Genomic DNA, 18,771 nt, shown 5'->3' on the forward strand with positions numbered 1-18,771 from the left:
TATAAAAACACTCAGGAATAGATAATAATTTAAACAACCAGAGGGCACATTCTGCAATTCTGCAATTCTGCAATCCTGCTTCCTGTCCACCAGCATTCAGTGCCTCTCTTTCCATGAGTCTAGAGTCCTCAGCTGCTCTCTCTCCATGTCCTCATCTCTGCCTCCATCTCTGGTGTTGCTGTTTCTCTGGATAGGGTCCCTAGTTTGTTGGGTTTTTTAAGTACAAAGAAAATGCAAAAGTGAACTATTTTTTGAAAATTAATAATTCCTGTTAAGAATAAAAAATAATAATATAATAAACCTTGTATAATGCTTGAAGTTTTAAACTGCAGAGAGCATAAAATGAGAAGCAAACACTTCCTTTCCCAGCACCTTAAGTCTCTCCAGAGGAAACCACTGTTAAGTTTCTTCTTACTCTTTTTTTATTTTTGGTGGGGGGGAAGAAAAAGAAAACAAAACTATATATTTGAGAATCTGTTACTATTTTTATGTTTCATTTGTTTGTTTTAAACTCAAAAGCGTTGTTACATATGCTGTTCTAAGCTTTGCTTTTTTCATGCATCATACTTTAGAGCACTTTGAGACAACAGACCTTTTCTCTATCATGGGTTTCCCTGTGATTTGGGCAGTTTCCTGCTGGGGACTGTTATAATAGAGTTGCAGTGAGCATCCTTGTTTATTTACTTTGGCATACTTTTGTAAGTCCCAATTCCTAGGAAAAGGAAAAGTACCTTTTAAAATGTGATGACTAAATTTTCCTCCAGAAAACTTGCTCCAGTGTGCATTCCCACTGGAAGTATGTGACAGAGAATACCTTCTTCCAAGTGACTGTAGAAAACCAGGAGGCTATGCTGTTTGTTGTCTCTTCCAGGAGCCCTTTGACATCTGCAGAGGGCAGATTGGCACCTGGCTAGAAGCAGGCCCAGCTCCTCTGCTGGTGGGCAGTGGCCAACTCCCTCCACTGTCGCCCTCCTCCATTGCAAGTCCCCATGGTGATAGTGAAATAACTGTCTTAATGGAGTGGCCAGCAGGCTCTTTTTTAGGTGGTGACAGGCACCTAGATTACCTTTACTCCCTTTTAATTTGAATCTCCCTCATCTTCCCAGGGAGCTTTTCCTGTTCATCCCTGGCTGAGAGACCTGGGCAGGAAATGAATGACTATGTTTTCTGACTCTTCCAGGTGAAGAAGGCCTACAGGCAGAAGGCCCTCTCCTGCCACCCAGACAAAAATCCTGACAATCCCAGAGCAGGTGAGACTGTCCTGTGGGCACGGGCATTGTGATTTCCCTGATCTAAGCTCTCCTTGAGTGCTGGGTGTGGAGCTGCATACAGCCTGCCTTTTGGGCAGTGGGGTGCAGGCTTCACCTCACATCCAGGGTGTCTGCTCAACTGTTAAAGCACATATCTTGCCTTGCTGTCATCTGCTGATATTGACTTTTCTGCCAACCAGTGGTGTCTTTGAAGTACTGTTTTGAGAGTTAGACCCTCACCAAGTCTAACTCTGCATTTCTCCCCTTTTTTTGATCCTGTGTTTAGCTGAACTCTTCCACCAGCTTTCTCAAGCCTTAGAGGTACTGACCGATGCAGCAGCCAGGGTAAGCACATTCTCCTTTGTCTGACTGTTCCTGTGGCTTCCTTGGTTGACCACCTGTTTCCTCCAACCTTAGTCCTCAGCACTCTACCATGTGACACAGTCCTTGCTCTCAAGCTCTGGAGACCCAGTCACCAGAATGCCTTTTTCGATGGCTCTGCCGAGTCAGGCCTGTGGGAGATTCTTGGGCCTTGTTCTTTTTCCCTGACTGACCTGTTGCTCTGTGTTCCTGTCTTCTGCCAGGCTGCATATGATAAGGTCAGGAAAGCCAAGAAGCAGGCAGCCGAGAGGACCCAGAAACTTGATGAAAGAAGGAAGAAAGTGAAGCTTGGTAGGTGACATCATAACTGCAGTTTTGGTTCCCCTTGGTCATTTTCATCCATCTCCCTTATCTCTCTTCCCAGGGAGCTTCCATGCCAGCAACTCAAAAGAACTCAAAGAACCCTGTTCTCAGGGGCTGAATTCTAATGACACTCTTAGGAATAATAACAATTATTAGATTTTCTATTAGCTAAGCATCGTGACATACAGTTTATTGTTTTCTGTAATTATCACCACCCTTGGTTGTGTGTGCTACTAGAGCCATCTTTATAGACAGAGAAGCCAAAGCACTGAAAGGCTTTGAATTTGCTGAATCTGGGACTTAAGTCAACACAATCTGACCAAAGTCTGTGCTCTTGTTCATTGTGCCATGCTGCACTTGTTTTTATTTGGCCCAGCTTTCATTTCTGCCTAGGACTTTCACTCTGAGGAAGCATCCGAAGAGATCCAGATCCAGCCACTCTTTCTTTTTCTTTAACAGCTCTATTGTCCCTACTTGGTGCAAATAGTTAATGCACTTGGCTGCTAACTGAAAACTTAGACATTTGAGTCCACCCACAGGCATCTCATTGAAAACCCTCCAGGGAGCACAGTTCTGCTCTGACACGTGATGTTCCCATGCATTAGAGACGATGGCAACTGTGGGGTTTTTCTTTGGTATATTTGACATATCATAAAATTTGCCCATTTCAAGCATATAAGTAAATTTATTGAGTGGTGCAACTATGACCATAAGTCAGTTTGGGAACATTTTCACCACCCCAATAAGATTGAGCACGGCCTTCTTTATTCAACAGCCGCATTCTTATGCATACCCACTCATCTGTCAGTTTGTCATACTATAGTGGCTTGTGTGTTGTTATAATACTGGAAGCTATGCCACCGGTGTTTTGAATGCCAGCTGGGTCACCCATGGTGGACAGGTTTCAGCTGAGCTTCCAGACTAGGACAGACTAGGAAGATGGAGAGGTGGACTAATTCAGAACATTTAGCCACTGAATAACAATGGAACACTGTCAGCACCACAATAGGGGGCTTCAAAAAGTTAGTGGAAAAAACGGAATTAGAGGATAACAGAAAATTTCCACAAATATTTTGAAGCCCCTTATGTGTATATGCCTCCCAGTACTCCCACTTCTCTATCAGAAAGAAAAAAAAAACAAAAAAAGAGTTTCTAGGCAAGTGAAGAGCACAGAAAGGAAACAGTGAGCCCCAGGCCTGATAGGACCTGGGGTAATGTCCATCAAGAGCCATTGTAGCTGGAGGACATAAAGGAGGCAGTGGGAACTCAACTGGGGGAGAGGGGGAGGAAGAATCAAAGCCAAGGCAAGGTCCATGGTGTCAAACCACAGGATCAGAGGTGGCCAGCAGTTCCACCCACTGACACCCCCTGACACATAGCCTTGGGCTGCTGATACAGGCACCCACCGCACCCTGTGCAGTGATTGGAGAGAAAACCAGCCTGGTTAGAGTGAGCCACCAGCCAAAAATCTGTGCTGATTTTTCTCAGTGGAAATCAGTTCAGGACATGTGGACCTGGAGGGAGGGACCTGAGCTACTGTATAGTTTTGTCCTGTTTGGGACTTTGGGCTGAGGCCATGTAGAAAATGCTTAGACTAGCAATTGGGTCATTCAACCCTTGTGCCTAGACCTGGAGGCCCGAGAGCGGGAGGCCCAGGCCCACGGGAGTGAGGAGGAGGAGGAAAACCGGAGCACCCGGACGCTGGAACAGGAGGTAAGCATTCAGGCCCAAAGGCCATCTGTTGGGAAAGGAGGATGGTCCTAGCTAACCGTCCAAGTGGGGGAGGGTGTGCTCTTTCTCTTGAGGGATCTGGGTAATTTGTTCCACCCACAGGTTACTGAGCCGTAGCTTGCAGGTAGAACTCAGGGACTTTTACACAGTGAGAAAACCTGGAATTGGATCTGCACAGAATTGTCACCCCTCCTCTCCCCCAACTCCTGCTCTGCAGATTGAACGCCTACGAGAAGAGGGCTCCCGGCAGTTGGAGGAACAGCAGAAGCTGATCCAGGAGCAGATACGTCAGGAACGGGAACAGAGGTTGAAAGGTGAGAGTTGATCACACCCACCTGCCACCCCTCTCAGGCTGCTCTAGGTTGCATGGAGTGGCCACACTAGCTGCTTAGTGGAATAGCTGTGGAGGCTTCCACCCGCCGGAACCCCTGGGAGTACATGGGGAGCAGAGTGTGGCTCCCCACAATGACTCAGACACGTGCTCCTGTCCCTTCTTCTTGCCAACTCTCTGTGACCTATCTCCTTTTTTCTCTGCCTGAGACTTCCTGTGCCTATTTGGCTTTGTCCCAAGCAGAGCGACTGTTTTAGAGCATTCCACCAGGGAAAAGGCCTGGTTAGATTTGGGGCTTTGGAATACTTTGTTTTAGTAGAATTGTATGGTTCATATCTTTACCTCCTGCTCTCCAAATCCCCCCAAAGGTGTTCTCAGTGCTTCATTTGGAGAGTGCCGATAACAGATGGTCTATAATAGGTAGTTGGGAAGACCACCCCCGGAATGGCAGCTCTCTGGGATGGAGGTGGGATTATGTCTACATCCCCACCAGCCTCCTCAGCAGGGCAGGGCACATACTACCCTTGACCAGGTGTGACCTTTTCTAGGTCCTTCTAAGGCTCTGATCTTTGTCTCCTTGGAGAGAACCTCTGACCCCTTCTAACTCTACCTTGCTTCTGTTCCCATTTTTTCTAGGAAAGGTAGAAAATACTGAAGGCAAAAGCACTCCCAAACTAAAAGTGAGTCCTGGTAGGATCCATGGGTTACCTCACCCCACATCCTCTCAGTAAGAACAGATGTTTCCTATGGGGGTTCTGGCGAGGGGTGCTAGGTCACTGGGAATCCAGGACACTGCCCACATCCTTTGCTGTCTCCTGGATGTCAGGATTACTTCTTTGAGCTCTGCCCTGGAAAGTTGCTTTTAACTTCGATGGGCTGACCACATTGCTGAGGTGAGCAAGACACCCTGCCTATCAAATTTCAGGGAGAGCATTTCTGGGCAGTCCTTTCTGGACTACAGGTGTCTTGAGGGATGTCTGCTCAGGTATAAAACTCAGGCGTGGGTCTGGTACTGTTCAGCCAAGGGTCAGTGTTTAATGATGGCGCCACTGCTGTCTTTTCAGCTAAAATGGAAGTGCAAGAAGGAGGATGAGTCCAACGGTGGCTACTCCAAAGATGTCCTCCTGCGGCTTTTTCAGAAGGTCTGCCCTGATGTCGTCCTTTCTTTCTCCATTATCTTGGCCCAAATTCCAGGACACTACATGCCTAAACCTCCCTTAGCATTTCTGTTGTTAGGTGCCATCAAGTTAGTGCCAGCACATAGCGATCCTCTCTATACAATAGAATGAAACATCACCTGGTTCTACACCAACCTCACAATCGTTGCTACATTTGAGCCCATTGCTGCTGCCACTGTGCCAATCCATCTAGTTTTTTATTCTGACCCTCCATTTTACCAAACATGATATCCTCCTCCAGGGACTGATCCTCTTGATGATATGTTCCAAGTATGAGATGAAGTCTGGCCAAGCTGACTTCTAAGGAGCATTCTGGCTGTACTTTTTCCAGCACAGATTTGTTTGTTCTTTCATCAGTCCATGGTATTTTAAAATATTCTCTTCTAGCACCATAGTTCAAATGCATCAATTCTTCTACGGTCTTCCTTATTCCCTGTCCAACTTTCACATGCATATCAGGTTATTGAGATACCATGGCTTGGGTCAGATGCCCCTTTGTCCTCAAACTGACATCTGTACCCTTGAACACGTTAAAGAGGTCTTGTCCAGTAAATTTGCCTAATGCAATACATCATTTGATTTCTTGACTGCTGCTTCCATGAGTGTTGATAGTTTTTTGAGCATAATGAAGTCTTTGACAACTTCAATCTTTTCTCCATTTATATGGATGTTGTTTATTGGTCTCTACACATTTACGGAGCTTTGGCAGTGTAGTGGTTACGAATCGGGCTAATCTCACGGTCAGCAGTTTGAAACTACCAGCTGTTCCATGGGAGAAAGATGAGGCTTTCTGCTCCCGTAAACATTTAACAGCCATGGAAACCCTATGCAGGGTCGCTATGAGTCGGAACTGACTCCACGGTACTTAACAACCCATGTTTTATTTTTGTCTGTCTTATAGACCATCGGGCAATCTGGAGACCTCCTAGGGAGGAGACCTCCCTGCTTCTCCTGCTGTTGTGTTAACCTGTGTTGAAAGCCCCGTCTGTATACTTCACCACCGTCAACCCACTGAGGCAGCTCTGTGACTCTGCCTGTCTAAGTCCCCAGTCCTTTGTTGTCCATTTGCATTCCTGGGAGAAAAAAACTCTTCCTTTTTTTTTTTTTTCCTTTAAATTTTATTAATTTTGTTGTTGTTGAGAAGATAGCCAGCAAAACATACACTCTTTGAAGCCCCCTCATATGCGGTAAAGCGTATACCAATACGATGGTTTCTGCATGTAGAGTTTAGTGATGTGTACACTTTGTGCACTCACTCTCACCATCCTCTTCTGAGTTGTTCCTTCCCCATGAACATAGACTCACTGCCCCGTTAGGTTCCTATCTCATCTTTTGAGTTGCTGTTGTCAATTTAGATGTTTTTAAAAGAGCAGAATGCTCAAGGCAGAACTTTTTTGCTAGTTAAGCTAAACTGTTGTTTGGTTTTAAGAAGACTTCAGGGAATTTTTTTTTTTTTTTTAAGTTTTTGTTATGAATTGAGTGATATTTGCATGGGGGAACATCAGTTTTACACTCATCGTTTCATTGCAATGATTACAGTCTCCTCTGTGCATCATCATTCAATAGTATTTGCTTCTATTCCTTCCGGTGTTTTTTTGGGGGGAGATGGGGGATGTACACCAAAATACTCAGGAATATATAATCATTTAAACAACCAGAGGACACATTCTGCAAGTCATGAGTCTATCTCCAGGCCCTTATCTCTGTCTCCATCTCAGATGTTCCTGCTTCTCTGGATAGGGCCCCATATTCTGCTCATGCTCTTCTCCTTTGATGGTCCTAGGGTTCTCTGTTCCTGGACTGTACAATTAACTACTACTCAGGGAATATTTTTACTTTAAGGTTTAAAAATTATCTCAGGGCAATCATTTCAGAGATTCATCTATCTTCCATGACTCCAGAAACTTTACATTCCATGAGAATTTGAAATTACTTCTGTATTTTCCCCTTTTTGATTATCTCCTGACAAAGGAGGTAGGTTTTTGGTTTTTTAATGTTTTATTGTGAATTATGTGATAGTTTACATGGGATAACATTAGCTTTACATTCATCCTATCGTATATTGTTTCATTGCCATGGTTACAATCCCCTCCATACATCTTCAACCAACCAAAGGGTATACCCTGCAAGCCTGCCCCCCAGTTGTCAGCACACGGCCCCTCTCTCCCTCTCTGGTTCTAGAGTCCCCAGCCACTCCATCTCTCCATGTCATGGTCTCTGCCTCTATCTCTGACATCACTGTTTCTCTGTGTCAGGTCCCGCACTCCGCTCTTCTCCTTTGATAGTCCCAGGGACCTCCACTCCTGGACTGCAAAGTCAGTCACTCTCCACATTTTTTTTTTTTTTTGAAGTGAGTTTCAGACTTTATTAAGCTGGCTGGCTCAGGGGAGCTGATTTCTCCAAATTCTGAGAATTCTGAGCCACTCCCCACCTTTTGATACAAAACGTCTACCTTTACATTGCCAACTGTCACAGTCAGTCCTGATAACAATTATTCACTATTGTACCACAAGGGACCTATCCCCATCTCCAAAGGAGGTAGTTTTATTAGTGACAATTTGCCATACATTCCATATCCTGATTCTCCTTCTTCCTCTGTTGCTCCAGGTGACTAAAGACCAATTGTACCTTGAATGGCCTGTTGCAAGCTTTTAAGATCCCAGGCATTATGAAAGGAACTAGGAGGTAGACCAGAAATGCTAAAGGAGTTATGAGGCCATTCACTTAACTGAGATATCCCATGAAACCATGGCCCTAAACCTCCAAGCCCAGGAACCAAATCCCATGTAGTGTTTGATTGTATATAAATGGCTTCAGCAGCTACTCCCTGTTTTTGCTTTGATCGGTTAATGTACAAATCACACAACTTTTGCCAGTTCAATTCAACTTCTTCCTGGTGTGCAACTTATTCACAGTAATTACAGTCATTGTCTCAGCAACCCTGTCCTTAATCAGTGCAATTTCCCATTACTATTAACCTTCATTTCCCTCCCCCTTCCTTCCCTCTCTATGGAAAAAACTTCTTTCCCATCACTGATTATTGGTGAGGGTTGCACAGCATCAATTAATTAATTGGTTACCATAATTAATATTATTAAATCGTATGCATAGAAAACATCAAATTGGCAAATGTTTTGTTATATATAGTTTTATAACAATAAAAAAGAAGTTTTGCCCCAGCTGACCATGCCCCAGTGGACCTCAGGATAGCCCAGGCTTGTCGCTGGCATGAGCTGGTCCGTCTTGAAGGCTGATCCATGCTTACTGGGTCCCCTCTTGTTCCCACAGTATGGTGACGTTCTCAACCTGGTGCTTTCCAGGAAGAAGGCAGGCACAGCAGTGGTGGAGTTTTCGACCATTAAGGCTGCAGTGAGTGTTGCATGAGGCTTTGGGGGCCATTGGCTGCTCTGTCACTCTAGAACAGGGGGTTGAGTTCTGTGGACCTTCTGAGGCAGGTGAGCCCCAGTCCTAGGGGAATCTCTGGCCCAGGGTTCCACCCGACTCCTGGAGTTAGCTGTACTGCATAAAGGGCTGCATAGAAGATGCTGTGGGGACTGAGAGAGAGACTGATGTTGGTTCCCTGCTTGCTGACTGCTGCCTCAATGCCCTCCACCCTCCTATAGAAGACAGCACCCCTCCGGGCATGGGCTTCTGCACTGCCTTCTCAGTGCAGGCTGCTTCTCCTCACTTCTGAATGTCAGAAGGCTCATGCCCAGCTCTCATGAGAAGAGTCAGAGGTGCAGCATACCACTGACAGCTACTGAGGTTGCCCGACTGTGCTTGGAGGATTAGAATACCAGTTTTCATTCTTTCTCTCAGGGTAGAGAGAGCCATTCATAACTGATTAGGTTCATGAGAACCAGGACTGGATACTCTGTTTGGTAGGAGCTGGCTGTCCAGAACGAGGTGGGCCTGGTCGAGAACCCTCTGAAGATTTCCTGGTTGGAAGGACGGCCCCAGGGCACGGTGGGCCTTGGCCACCCAGGACTGTCACAGGTAAAGAGCCAGGCATGATCAAACTGGGCCTACTTAGGTTTTGGGGGGCTTCCTATTTGGGCTTTTTTCAGGTCTCTCTCCCAAATTCAAGTCATCAGGGAGTGCAGTGAGATGGACTATGATTCTGTAATGACCCCCTTTCCTTTCTGAGACTATCTTCCCTCACAGTCAGGTCTCTCATCAGTACCCCCAACCCTATAAAGGGTTGCCATGAGCCAGGACCGACTTCACAGCACTTAACAACAACAACCATCATTACCCAGAGGGATTCGCTTGGTCCCTGGGTGACTTGGTTGTGGTGCGAAGCATTTGTTACTCAAAGGCTCAGTCAATGCAGGGAACTAGACACGTCATTTTTCAAAATAATGTATGTGTTTGCCCTAGACAGGGACCATTGTGAAGAGAGACTGTCTCCTTTGCTGGTTACCCTGCTGATTGGGGATTGCCTGTCCAGAGTCTGGGTGCCCAACTTGTGAAGAATAGACCTTCCAGCTGACATGTGCCCAACACAAACGCAGTCTTCACAGCTCTGTGAAGGCATCCCTCCTATGGCCCTAGACACAGAGCTGAGGCTGTCTGGCTCCGGCCACACCTGTCCCTACTTTGGTACAGAAAGCTTTGGGGGCAGGAGCTAAAAATCTAGCTCTTCTCTGAAATGACTGGGGAGTCAGGGCATGATTTATAGCCTCTTGGGAGGAAAATGCCCCTCCAAAACTTGGCAGGAACACTGCTTTCCTTGCCCTCAGGTACTGCCTTCCCCTTCCTTGCCTTCTATACCTCCCCTCCTTCCCTTTGGTTGTGAGGCTTGGAAGCTTCCTGGAAGTGTCCCAGGCCCTGAGAAGGGAGGGAAATGAACTGGTAGCTTGAGCCCAACTCAAGACCTTTCTTTAGAGTCCTCATTCCACCACCTTTAAGTTTCATAGCCCCATGTAACACACCACAGGTTGTGTTAGAATTTTATTATTATCTCCAGTATTCACAGAGTTGCCTTTCAGCTGGGAAATCCACACAAGAGGTTGAGGCAAGAGGGAGCTGCAGGCGTGGCTGTGGGAGCCTTGTGTGTGGAGCTTCCCTCTCTGCCTCACTTGGAGATGCCTGGAGGGTCAGAACCACATGGCCAAGCAGACAGCTTGTAGGCTCGAGTCTCAAGTCTTTCAGCCAGACCATGAGGCAGAACAGCTGCACTTGGGGCCCTTACCCAGTGAGCTTGGCGCTGGTTGGCAGGCTCTCATCAGAGGATTCGGACAAGGCAGAGCTCCCAGTCCTGGTGGAGGGTTCTGGAGACCAGTCGTGCCTCTTAGTAACAGTCATGAATTTACTATCTATCCCCTAATCCAGTTCTCTCTTCTAGTCTTGTGGGGAAGCAGGAAGGAAATCTGCCACATTTTTGCTGTACTTTCCAAGGGCTTCCATCACTATTAATAATTCTGGGAATTACTCAAACAAAGCACCTCTTTGAAAACTGGGTCTGATGCCTTCAGCTGGTATTCCCCAGAGCTGCTTTCCTTGGGCACCAGAGATTGCTGTGAGCAGCTGTGCTGGCAGGTCAGGTTTCTCATGTCCCTGTTCTGTTGATGGTTGGTTTGGGCCTTTTTCCTGAGTAATTACTTTGTATCTCTACATAACTCTCTCTTCCTACTTTGCCAGCCCCTGCCTCCCCTTGTAGCCCCTGTACCATTCCTCCCCCCCCCCCCCCCCCCCAATGCCATTGATGGCTCCAAGCCATGGCCACCACAGTGTTGTCACTAGAACTTTGCACAGCGATGTCAGTGTTCATTGCATGCTGGCCAGTGATCACTAGTCACAGGGAACTGTTGAGCACTTGAAATGTGGCTAGTGTGACTAAGGAACTGAAGTTTTCATTTTATTTCATTTCAATACATTTATATTTAAGTAGCCACCTCGGCTGACTAATGACTGCCCTGTTGGACCATGCCAGTCAAGTCTGTCTTAGCCCTTTCTCGTTGGTCCCAGCCCTCCCTGTGACCTCTGTGTCGACAGTGGTACCCGTCTGTTTTGCCTAGTCTGTGCCCTCCCACCCTGTGGCTTCCCTCTTGGCCATCCTCTCCCTTGCTGGCTCTCTGCCTCTTGTGGTTGCAGGGTGTGGTTCCATTTCCCAGCCTCGCCAGCTTCCTTCAGTGCTCCTGCCAGGAAGTCCCTTCTCACAGCTTGCCTTTTCACCTCTCTCCCACCACTCTGGGGAGGCTTGGAGGGCTGTTTGGGGCCCAGAGGGTAGGCAGAGCCCTGGGGTCTTGGCCCTACCTTCCCCTCAGTCCACCACTGTACCCACTGGGCCCTCAGACTTCCAGCTCTTCCAGTCACCCACCTTTTTCCACCCTCACCCCTGTCAGAAGCTGGGCTCACTGGGAAATTGCTCCCTCAGTATTTGTAGAACTTCCTCAAGAAGTGAAATACCCAGGTCCACTTTGAAGGAGAAGAAGGGATCACTGAGGTCCGGGGCAGGTGTTTCTTGAAAGCGGGGAGTGTCCACAAGGTCCTCCTCTGAATACTGGTGGAGGGCACCTGCCAGGGAGAGCGCTGAGGGCAGAGTAGCTGAGTAGGCAGCAGAGTAGGCAGGAGAGGGCTCCAGGATGTTAGGGCAGCTGCAGCTCTCTCGGTAGAGCCGTGGGGGCTTGGGTGGAGCCAGTAGGGTGGCCCTGGGCTGCTCATCCCCCCATAGGGGCAGGCGCCGTCCGTCAGGCCTCCCTCGCAATTCCCGGATGACCTCTCGGTTGCTGTATTCCTCATGGTCACCACCAGCTGTGCTGGCCTGGCTGAGCACACTGCCCTGTCGCTGGAGTCGCCTCGGCCGCCCCAGGGTCAGTCGCTTGAAGAAGGAGGCGTTGCGGAAGGAGCCTTTCCTCCAGGTCTCCATGGGTCCACAGGTACCAGCTGACAAGCCTGGCCCTCAGAAGCCTAGCAGATGTTCAAGAGCATCAGCCCCAGCTGGAGCCGGGATTGCAAAGTTCAGGAAGCCAGTCTTAGTGGGCCAGGAGCAGAGACCCCTGGGTATGTGCTCAGCACAGCTCTGTGGCCAGCATCATAGAGGTGGAACGAAGCCCAGAGAGGGCACTTTGTCCAGGAGAGGAAAGCTGAGGGTTCCTGAGGAGGAGTTTCCCAGAGGAACAGGAGTGGCTCGGTTACTTGATAGGGCAGTGGAAAAAACCCCAAGAGGCAGGAGGTACACTTACTGAAGCCGGAGTCTGGGCAGCATTGTGGTATCTGAGAAGACTTGGCAAGCTGGACCAGGACAGCCAGTGTGCTGAGTCCACAGAGCTGGGCTGGGATGCAGTGCGGGTGGAGGGCCAGCCAGGCCGGGATCTCCCTGTCTTGAGGTTCCCTTGGCCCCTGCGTTGGTCTCTAGGGCAGTGTTGGCTGTGCCTGCTGTGCCTTCTCTGCCGGCGGCTCTGGACTCTGATTAGTGGCTTGGCTGTTTGCTCCAGTGCGTGGTGGTGGAGATGTGTTTTGTTTTCAGCTGACTCAGTCAGGTGGGAAGCCGGGTTTCATGCTTTCAAGTAATTGCAGCATCCTTGTACAGGGATTGGGGCGGCTGTGGCCAACACCCCAGGGCAGTGGGGAGCTTCAGATTCCTCAGAGGCCTTGTCTAGGGGCAGCCCTGCTTTCTGTGTCACCACAGCTTCGTTTCTCATTATGGTGGGCCTGGCTCCCCAGCCCCAATGTCTGGGAAGGAGGAGCTCTGGGAGGGCGGGACATAATTGAAAGGCAGGAACATGGAACCATTGTTGGGGAAGGAAGAGAGACTGGTCGCTGGTGTGGGTGACTCAGCCCCACAGCCTGGTAGCAAGCCCTCATTAGCAGAGCCTGCAGGTGTGGGGGAAGGAGGCAGAGGGTGTGTTAGTAGGGAGCAGCCCATGCCTATAAAAAGGGCTCAGCTCCTCCCAGGATTGGGTTCAGGGCATGCCAAAGGTGACTCTAGGCTCTCCTAGCAGAGCAGGTTAATTTGGGGACGGAAGTGTTGCTCTCTCCTTCATCTGACCCCCCCCACCACCACCACCACCACCTGACTGCTCAGTTTTTCATCCTTTCTGGCTGATGGCCTCATGGCAGGAGTAAAACGGGTTGAAAACCAGGGTCTTGCTGTCCCTTACCTCACACACTCTAGTTTTCCCCTTTGGCTGTGTAGGCCTCATTTGGGCTCCCTTCCCTGGAAGAGTCTAGACCATGAGGACATCATGAGTTGTCAGTGGTGCTAGGGGTCAAACTTAGGGGAGCCTGGAAGAAAGGGAGAGAGGAAAAGAGGTAGAGCAGGCCAGAGAAGGCAGGGGGAATCCTGGCTGAGTAACACTTCCTGTTTCTGTACACCCCTTACTCCAAACCAGTTGGTCAGGGCCTGGCATCTCAGCCTCAGCCACTCCCTTATTTCTCAGGTCACTGACCACCAAGCTTCCCGCCTGGCGTGTTCCATGAGTGTGCCAGTCTGGTGTACCCATGGAACAGGTCCCAGCAGCCTCCTCCCTGATGGTTCACAGCATCATGCAACCCCTACTCTGGCTTCCTCTGTGCCAACTCAGGTGGGCTTCCCCCAGGGCTTTGAACCAGTTCCAACCAGTTCAGTCATGACTGACAAAGCAAAATCAGAACAGACTCAAATTTTACAAATTCGAGTGATCCAGAACACTAAGCTGATTGGAAAAACACACCGTTAAAGACCTGGAATGGGAGATTCAGGAACCTAGTGCAGAAGATTGGATTATTGCCAGGAGAGCAACACAGATTGAAAGCCGCACAAGGGCCGCCATCCTTAGAGGTGGACACCGCTGTTTTGATCTCTGCTGGCCAAGAGATACGGTTGCTATGCAGTGTGCACAAAGGCTTTGTTTTCTAGCAGTGTGTCAATGTATAAATATTCCCATTCTGGTTCACCCACATTTTAAAGATTCGGGTCAGTTCTGGCATTGCCTTGTCAGCGTGGTAGCTTCATACTGTCTCCAAGAAGCTGTAGGCCCACAAGATCATCACAGCTCCAGCTGCACTGAGGGAGGAGGTGATTTAACTCCTACTGCGGCCTTCTCAAGGTGGGGAAAGGGGGGGTGTTGGCAGTTCACGTGCTACTGTAGAGCTACTTCACCACCCCACAATCTTGGCCCATTGAGAAGGTGGTTTATTATTCCTTAGATTATTAAAACATAGCACGCCTTAATCCCCCACACAGAGCTGGCAAGATCACAAAGAAAAAACCCCTGGCTCCTGCCCTCCAGGAACCTGTTGTGTATTTTTAGGCCAGCCCAACCCATACTTGTTTCTCTCTCCTCCTAGGGGAGGACTCCCTTCTGCATCTTCAGTAGGAGGCGGACCAAGTCGCCTCCACTTGGATGCAGGGAGCAGAGTGACTGAACCTCCGACAGCTTGCCTTCATCAGAAAGCTGTGAGGCAGATCCGGTGTAGAGGAAGGGAGTGTCAAATAAAGGGCTGAGAGGAAATGAAGGGAGGCGAGGGCCTGGCTAGAGCAGGGGAAATGATTCACCCCAACACGAGCCAGAGCTGACTGCAGATGTGAAGGGCCGGGTGACGGGGAGCGGGCTAGAAGAGAGTCGAACCCGGAGAAGCCCGCTTGCTGTGAAGAACTGGATGAGTCGGTATTCTTGGATGATCCCTGGTCCTTCCTGAGCAGCCAGTCCCCCGCCCTCCTTCCTCCTTAACCCTTAGATTGAAGCGCTGCTACATTGTGCCCTGCTCTACCTTCCAGGGCTCAGTACTATCGGAGAGGGACTATGAGAGTCTCGTCATGATGCGCATGCGCCAGGCAGCTGAGCGGCAGCAGTTGATCGCCCAGATGCAACAGGAGGATGAGGAGGGGCCGCCCACGTAGCACCCCCCGCCCGCACCCCTCTTTCCAGTTCCGCCCATTTTATAGCCATCACCAATAAACTTTTTTTTTTTAAGAGTCCCTCTCTATTACGTATATGGGTGTAGGGTGCTGCCTGCCCAAGCAGGGTACTAGTTGCTGGGCACTGCCTCCAGGGCTCCCGCCCAGGCCTGGGTCTCCCTCTCTGGGAGGAGAGGTTGGCCCTAGTGAGAGTCAGTGCAAGAGCAGAGCAAAGGAGCAACCACTCATCACAGCCCTTTATTGGCTTGGATTAGCTAAGCGGGACCCACCACCCAGGGCCTGGGGCCATCCCCACTGGGATGCCTGGTGGTGGACCAGAGCAGCCTGGCTCTTCCAGGCCCCTCATCATGCCCACAGAGCATGACTTACTCCAGGGTCCGTCAGGAACACCAGGGCAAGGAGTCCTGCCCTCTCCAAAGGACAGAGGCAGGATTTCAGAGAGGGCCACTCCTGACCATTGGTGCTGAACCGAGGAAAGTGAGTTTGGGAAGGGAAGGGCAGGGCAGTCAGCATGGCAGGGTTTAGGGCCCACAGTAGCTGCTCCTTGAGGTCACTCCTTATGTAGGCACCACACCAGCGTCTGGCCCACCCCTGTCATGCTCAACACACGGAAGCCCTTCTGTTCCAGCTTGTCCAGGACTATGCGGGGAGGGTCATTGACGTAGTACTCACAACTGTGAAGAGACCAGGAGGGGTGGCATGAGGGGTGCACATATATCGAGTGTCCCCCCTGCCACAAGGCACAGCATGATCAGGAATAATCACTGCCCTTCCATGTAAGTGGTTCCTGCACTGTGTTAAGTGCAGGTCCCCCACCCTCTCCCCACTAAGCACTTTACATGCAGAATCTCACCTATCCCTCCCAGCATCCTAGTGAGAGACTATTATTGTCCCCATTTAATAAGTTTAAAAAAAGGGGGGGGGGTTAAGTAACTTTCCCAGTGTCAGATAGTACCACCCATGGTCGCCTGACAACAGCCACATGTGCCCTGAGCCACAAAAAATCAACCAGCTCTCCCAGAATTCGCTCCTCTGCCCCTTCCTGCTGCCCTTAGTATCTGCAGTCCTGGGGCAAGTGCCTGGATCTATGTGGAACTGTCTGGCAGCATGAATGCATGGGTCCCAATCTTTCAGGTTTAATTAATGATGCAGGGTCAATGAGCAGATCAAGGGCTCAAAGCCCCAAGCTGAGAATCTCAAGGCAAAACCCTTGGAGCAAAGGGTTAGTGTTGGCTTCTGCCTCCAACCTTGATCCAAGGGCTGGGATCAGCTTGCCTTCTCTTTTCCCCTTTGAACTAGAGACTCATTCTGGTAACTCTTCTCTGGAGTTCCTGGCCTGTGGAGCCAGGCTTCTCCCTGCCACAGGGTAGAAGATGTGAGGGAGCAGGAAAGGAAGCAGTGATCACAGTGCAGACAAGGAGATGATGTGAAGAAGATGCCAAGGGAAAGGCAGAGTGTCCAGGCAGCAGCTGAGCTGTAAGTGGGACTCAGTCTTCTTGCTCATCATATCTAGGGTTTGGCTTCCTTACTCAGTTCTTTAAGACAGAAATCCTTCTCTCTGGCTACCTTTACCTTGACAGGGGCCAGCTTGGAGATGCAAAGGCAGGGCAAAGGAGGTTTGCTTATGGAGTCCGACACCCAAGAAACTAGACTCCATCCTGGTGTTGTGCTAAGGATGTCTTGTGGAAAGAGGGCCAGCGGGAAAACTTTCAGAGCAAGCAGATCCTTGGGAGACAGGATAGACTCCTACAGAGAACAGAACCCAAGGTACAAGCAGAAGGGCTCTGGAGCTGGGCAGTGGCATTGTCCCTGGGCTTGGCGGTTGTGTAAAGGGAATGGCCTGGCAGGGAGAAGACAACAAGGGATGCCACAACTTACAAATTGTTTCCCAGGACGTTTCTCTTTGTGGCTCCCAGATGCCACATCAGCTCCGGGTCTGAGTGCTCGTCGCCCACCATGGTGGGGCCCACCTCCTGCAAGGAAAACCACAGTGGCTGGCCTGTTGCCAAGTAGAGCTAGACAATCTCACCCTGCCAGTTTCTGTTAAAGGTTGGAGGAGGTGGGAAGGATCCTTGGGAGCTAAGGACAAACTGCAAAGGAAGGGCTGGAGCCTGACAGTGATCTGGTGACCAGGCTGAGAAATAGAGCCCTCCCTAGTCCCCTCTAAGCTGATGTGGGCATTAGAGGGGACTAGGTGACTACTGGCATCACCACCCTTCTGTCAGGCATCACCACCCATGCTTGTGTGTGTCAGAATCACCAGTGGAACAACAAATGCAAACAGAAACTTATACATGAATATTTATTACTTAAAATGGCCAAAAGTGTAAACCACCCAAATGTCCATTAATAGATGAATGGAAAAATGAAGCGTGGTATAGCTATGGATTATTCAGCAATAAAAAGACTGAAATACTGATACCTGTAACAATATAGCTGAATCTTGAAAACATGCTAAATGAAAAGAGCCAGACACAAAAAGACATGATTGCATGATTTCATTTATATGAATGTCTAAAATAGGCCAATCTAGAGACAAAGTAGATTTGTGGTTGCCTAGCTCTGGTAGTTGTTGTTGTTAAGTGCCGCCGAGTCGGTTCCGACCCATAGCGACCCTGTACAGGGTTTCCGAGGGTGTAAATCTTTACGGGAGTAGAAAGCCTCATCTTTCTCCCGCGGAGCGGCTGGTAGTTTCGAACCGCTGACCTTAAGGTTCGCAGCCCGATTCGTAACCACTACGCAACTAGAGCTCTGGTAGTAGTGGTTACAAATTGGGCTGCTAACCTCAAGGTTGGCAGTTCAAAACTACCAGCCGTTCCTCGGGAGAAAGATGAGGTTTTCTGCTCCCGTAGATTTACAACCTCGGAAACACTGTGCAGGGTCGTTATGAGTTGAAACCAAATCTTAACAACAACAGGGTGGCACTGTAGGATCAGCACTGGATTGTGAACCACAAGGTTAGCGGTTCAAACCCACCAGCTGCTCCTTGGAAACCCTATACAGGATCGCTATGAGTCAGAATTGACTTGATGGCATTTCACAACAACAAGGGTGCATCTAGTGGCTGTGTGTGGACCAGGGACTCGCACATGTGTCGTAGTGCGTCAGGTTGTCCTTTTCTTTGCCAAGTCTCTTTCCCTCTTTTGTACTGGAGCGGCTCTGTGTGGGGCAGAAAGGGGAGCTGAATGTGTGAGGCCAGGGCTCCCAGACGCCCCAGGAGGCTCGGACTTGTCAGACAGGTAGGACACGAGCACCTGGCCCCATTCAAAGCCATGGAGAATCTGGGCAAGCCAGCGCTTCCTGAGTCTCCGGTGCTGGGGCAGGACTTAGTCTGCAGCCCCAGTCTCGCTCTGGACGGCCCCCGGGCGGGGCCGGGGGGGGGCGTGTCCCGGGCGGACTTCGGATCTAGCAGCTGTCGGAGAGGAAGGAGCGAAGGAGCGACCGCTGCCACCCTCGGGCCTGAACCCGGCTCGAACTGGCCAGACGGCCGGTACTCACCATTCGGATCTGGGTGCTGATGAGCAAGTAGGGCATGGTGCGCGCGTCACCTCCAGGCTCTCACTCTGCTGCTTCCGACTCGGCGCCGATGCCTGCACCCTCCGGCTTTAGGACTGAGACCCACGGTCAGAGTCCCGTTACACCCGCTCGGGCCTCGAGCGGCACCAATCCCGGTGCTCCGGAACCGTGGCCACCGCCTCCGGCCAATCAGGAGCGGGCGCCGTGACGTGCCCCGTAACTCGACAATTTGGGGCC

The 18,771-nt window shown here is 49.8% G+C and overlaps 3 protein-coding genes across 3 annotated transcripts in view; 1 reads left to right on the forward strand and 2 right to left on the reverse strand.

The window, feature by feature from the left end:
- Nucleotides 1–15,071, forward strand: part of DNAJC17 (DnaJ (Hsp40) homolog, subfamily C, member 17) — a 45,396-nt gene extending 30,325 nt beyond the window's left edge. Inside the window, exons 2-11 of the mRNA XM_006831763.1 lie at nt 1,181–1,250; nt 1,537–1,595; nt 1,835–1,922; nt 3,562–3,647; nt 3,883–3,979; nt 4,633–4,676; nt 5,061–5,138; nt 8,463–8,543; nt 9,060–9,170; nt 14,878–15,071. Coding sequence (XP_006831826.1) covers nt 1,181–1,250; nt 1,537–1,595; nt 1,835–1,922; nt 3,562–3,647; nt 3,883–3,979; nt 4,633–4,676; nt 5,061–5,138; nt 8,463–8,543; nt 9,060–9,170; nt 14,878–15,000 — 837 coding nt within the window. The 3' untranslated portion in view covers nt 15,001–15,071. The remainder of the gene's footprint in view (nt 1–1,180; nt 1,251–1,536; nt 1,596–1,834; nt 1,923–3,561; nt 3,648–3,882; nt 3,980–4,632; nt 4,677–5,060; nt 5,139–8,462; nt 8,544–9,059; nt 9,171–14,877) is intronic.
- On the reverse strand, nt 11,518–12,045 carry LOC102821062 (chromosome unknown open reading frame, human C15orf62). The gene has a single exon (XM_006831762.1). The coding sequence runs from the start codon at nt 12,043–12,045 to the stop codon at nt 11,518–11,520; it is 528 nt and encodes a 175-aa protein (XP_006831825.1).
- A 497-nt stretch (nt 15,072–15,568) lies between the features above and the next one.
- On the reverse strand, nt 15,569–18,552 carry GCHFR (GTP cyclohydrolase I feedback regulator). The gene is made up of 3 exons (XM_006831764.1): nt 18,517–18,552; nt 16,897–16,991; nt 15,569–15,692 (listed from the first exon to the last, which is right to left on the reverse strand). Exons 1-3 carry the CDS (start codon nt 18,550–18,552, stop codon nt 15,569–15,571), a joined length of 255 nt encoding a protein of 84 aa, XP_006831827.1.
- Nucleotides 18,553–18,771: the final 219 nt, after the last annotated feature.

This window comes from Chrysochloris asiatica, unplaced genomic scaffold (assembly GCF_000296735.1).
Source record: "Chrysochloris asiatica unplaced genomic scaffold, ChrAsi1.0 scaffold00004, whole genome shotgun sequence".
NCBI classification, from domain to species: domain Eukaryota; kingdom Metazoa; phylum Chordata; class Mammalia; order Afrosoricida; family Chrysochloridae; genus Chrysochloris; species Chrysochloris asiatica.

Coding starts and splice junctions, on each gene's coding strand:
- GCHFR (XM_006831764.1), bottom strand. CDS start 18,552: ATGCCCTACTTGCTCATCAGCACCCAGATCCGAATG. Junction 16,992..18,516: donor TCAGCACCCAGATCCGAATG/GTGAGTACCGGC, acceptor TTTTCCTTGCAG/GAGGTGGGCCCCACCATGGT. Junction 15,693..16,896: donor AACGTCCTGGGAAACAATTT/GTAAGTTGTGGC, acceptor GTCTCTTCACAG/TTGTGAGTACTACGTCAATG.
- LOC102821062 (XM_006831762.1), bottom strand. CDS start 12,045: ATGGAGACCTGGAGGAAAGGCTCCTTCCGCAACGCCTCCTTCTTCAAG.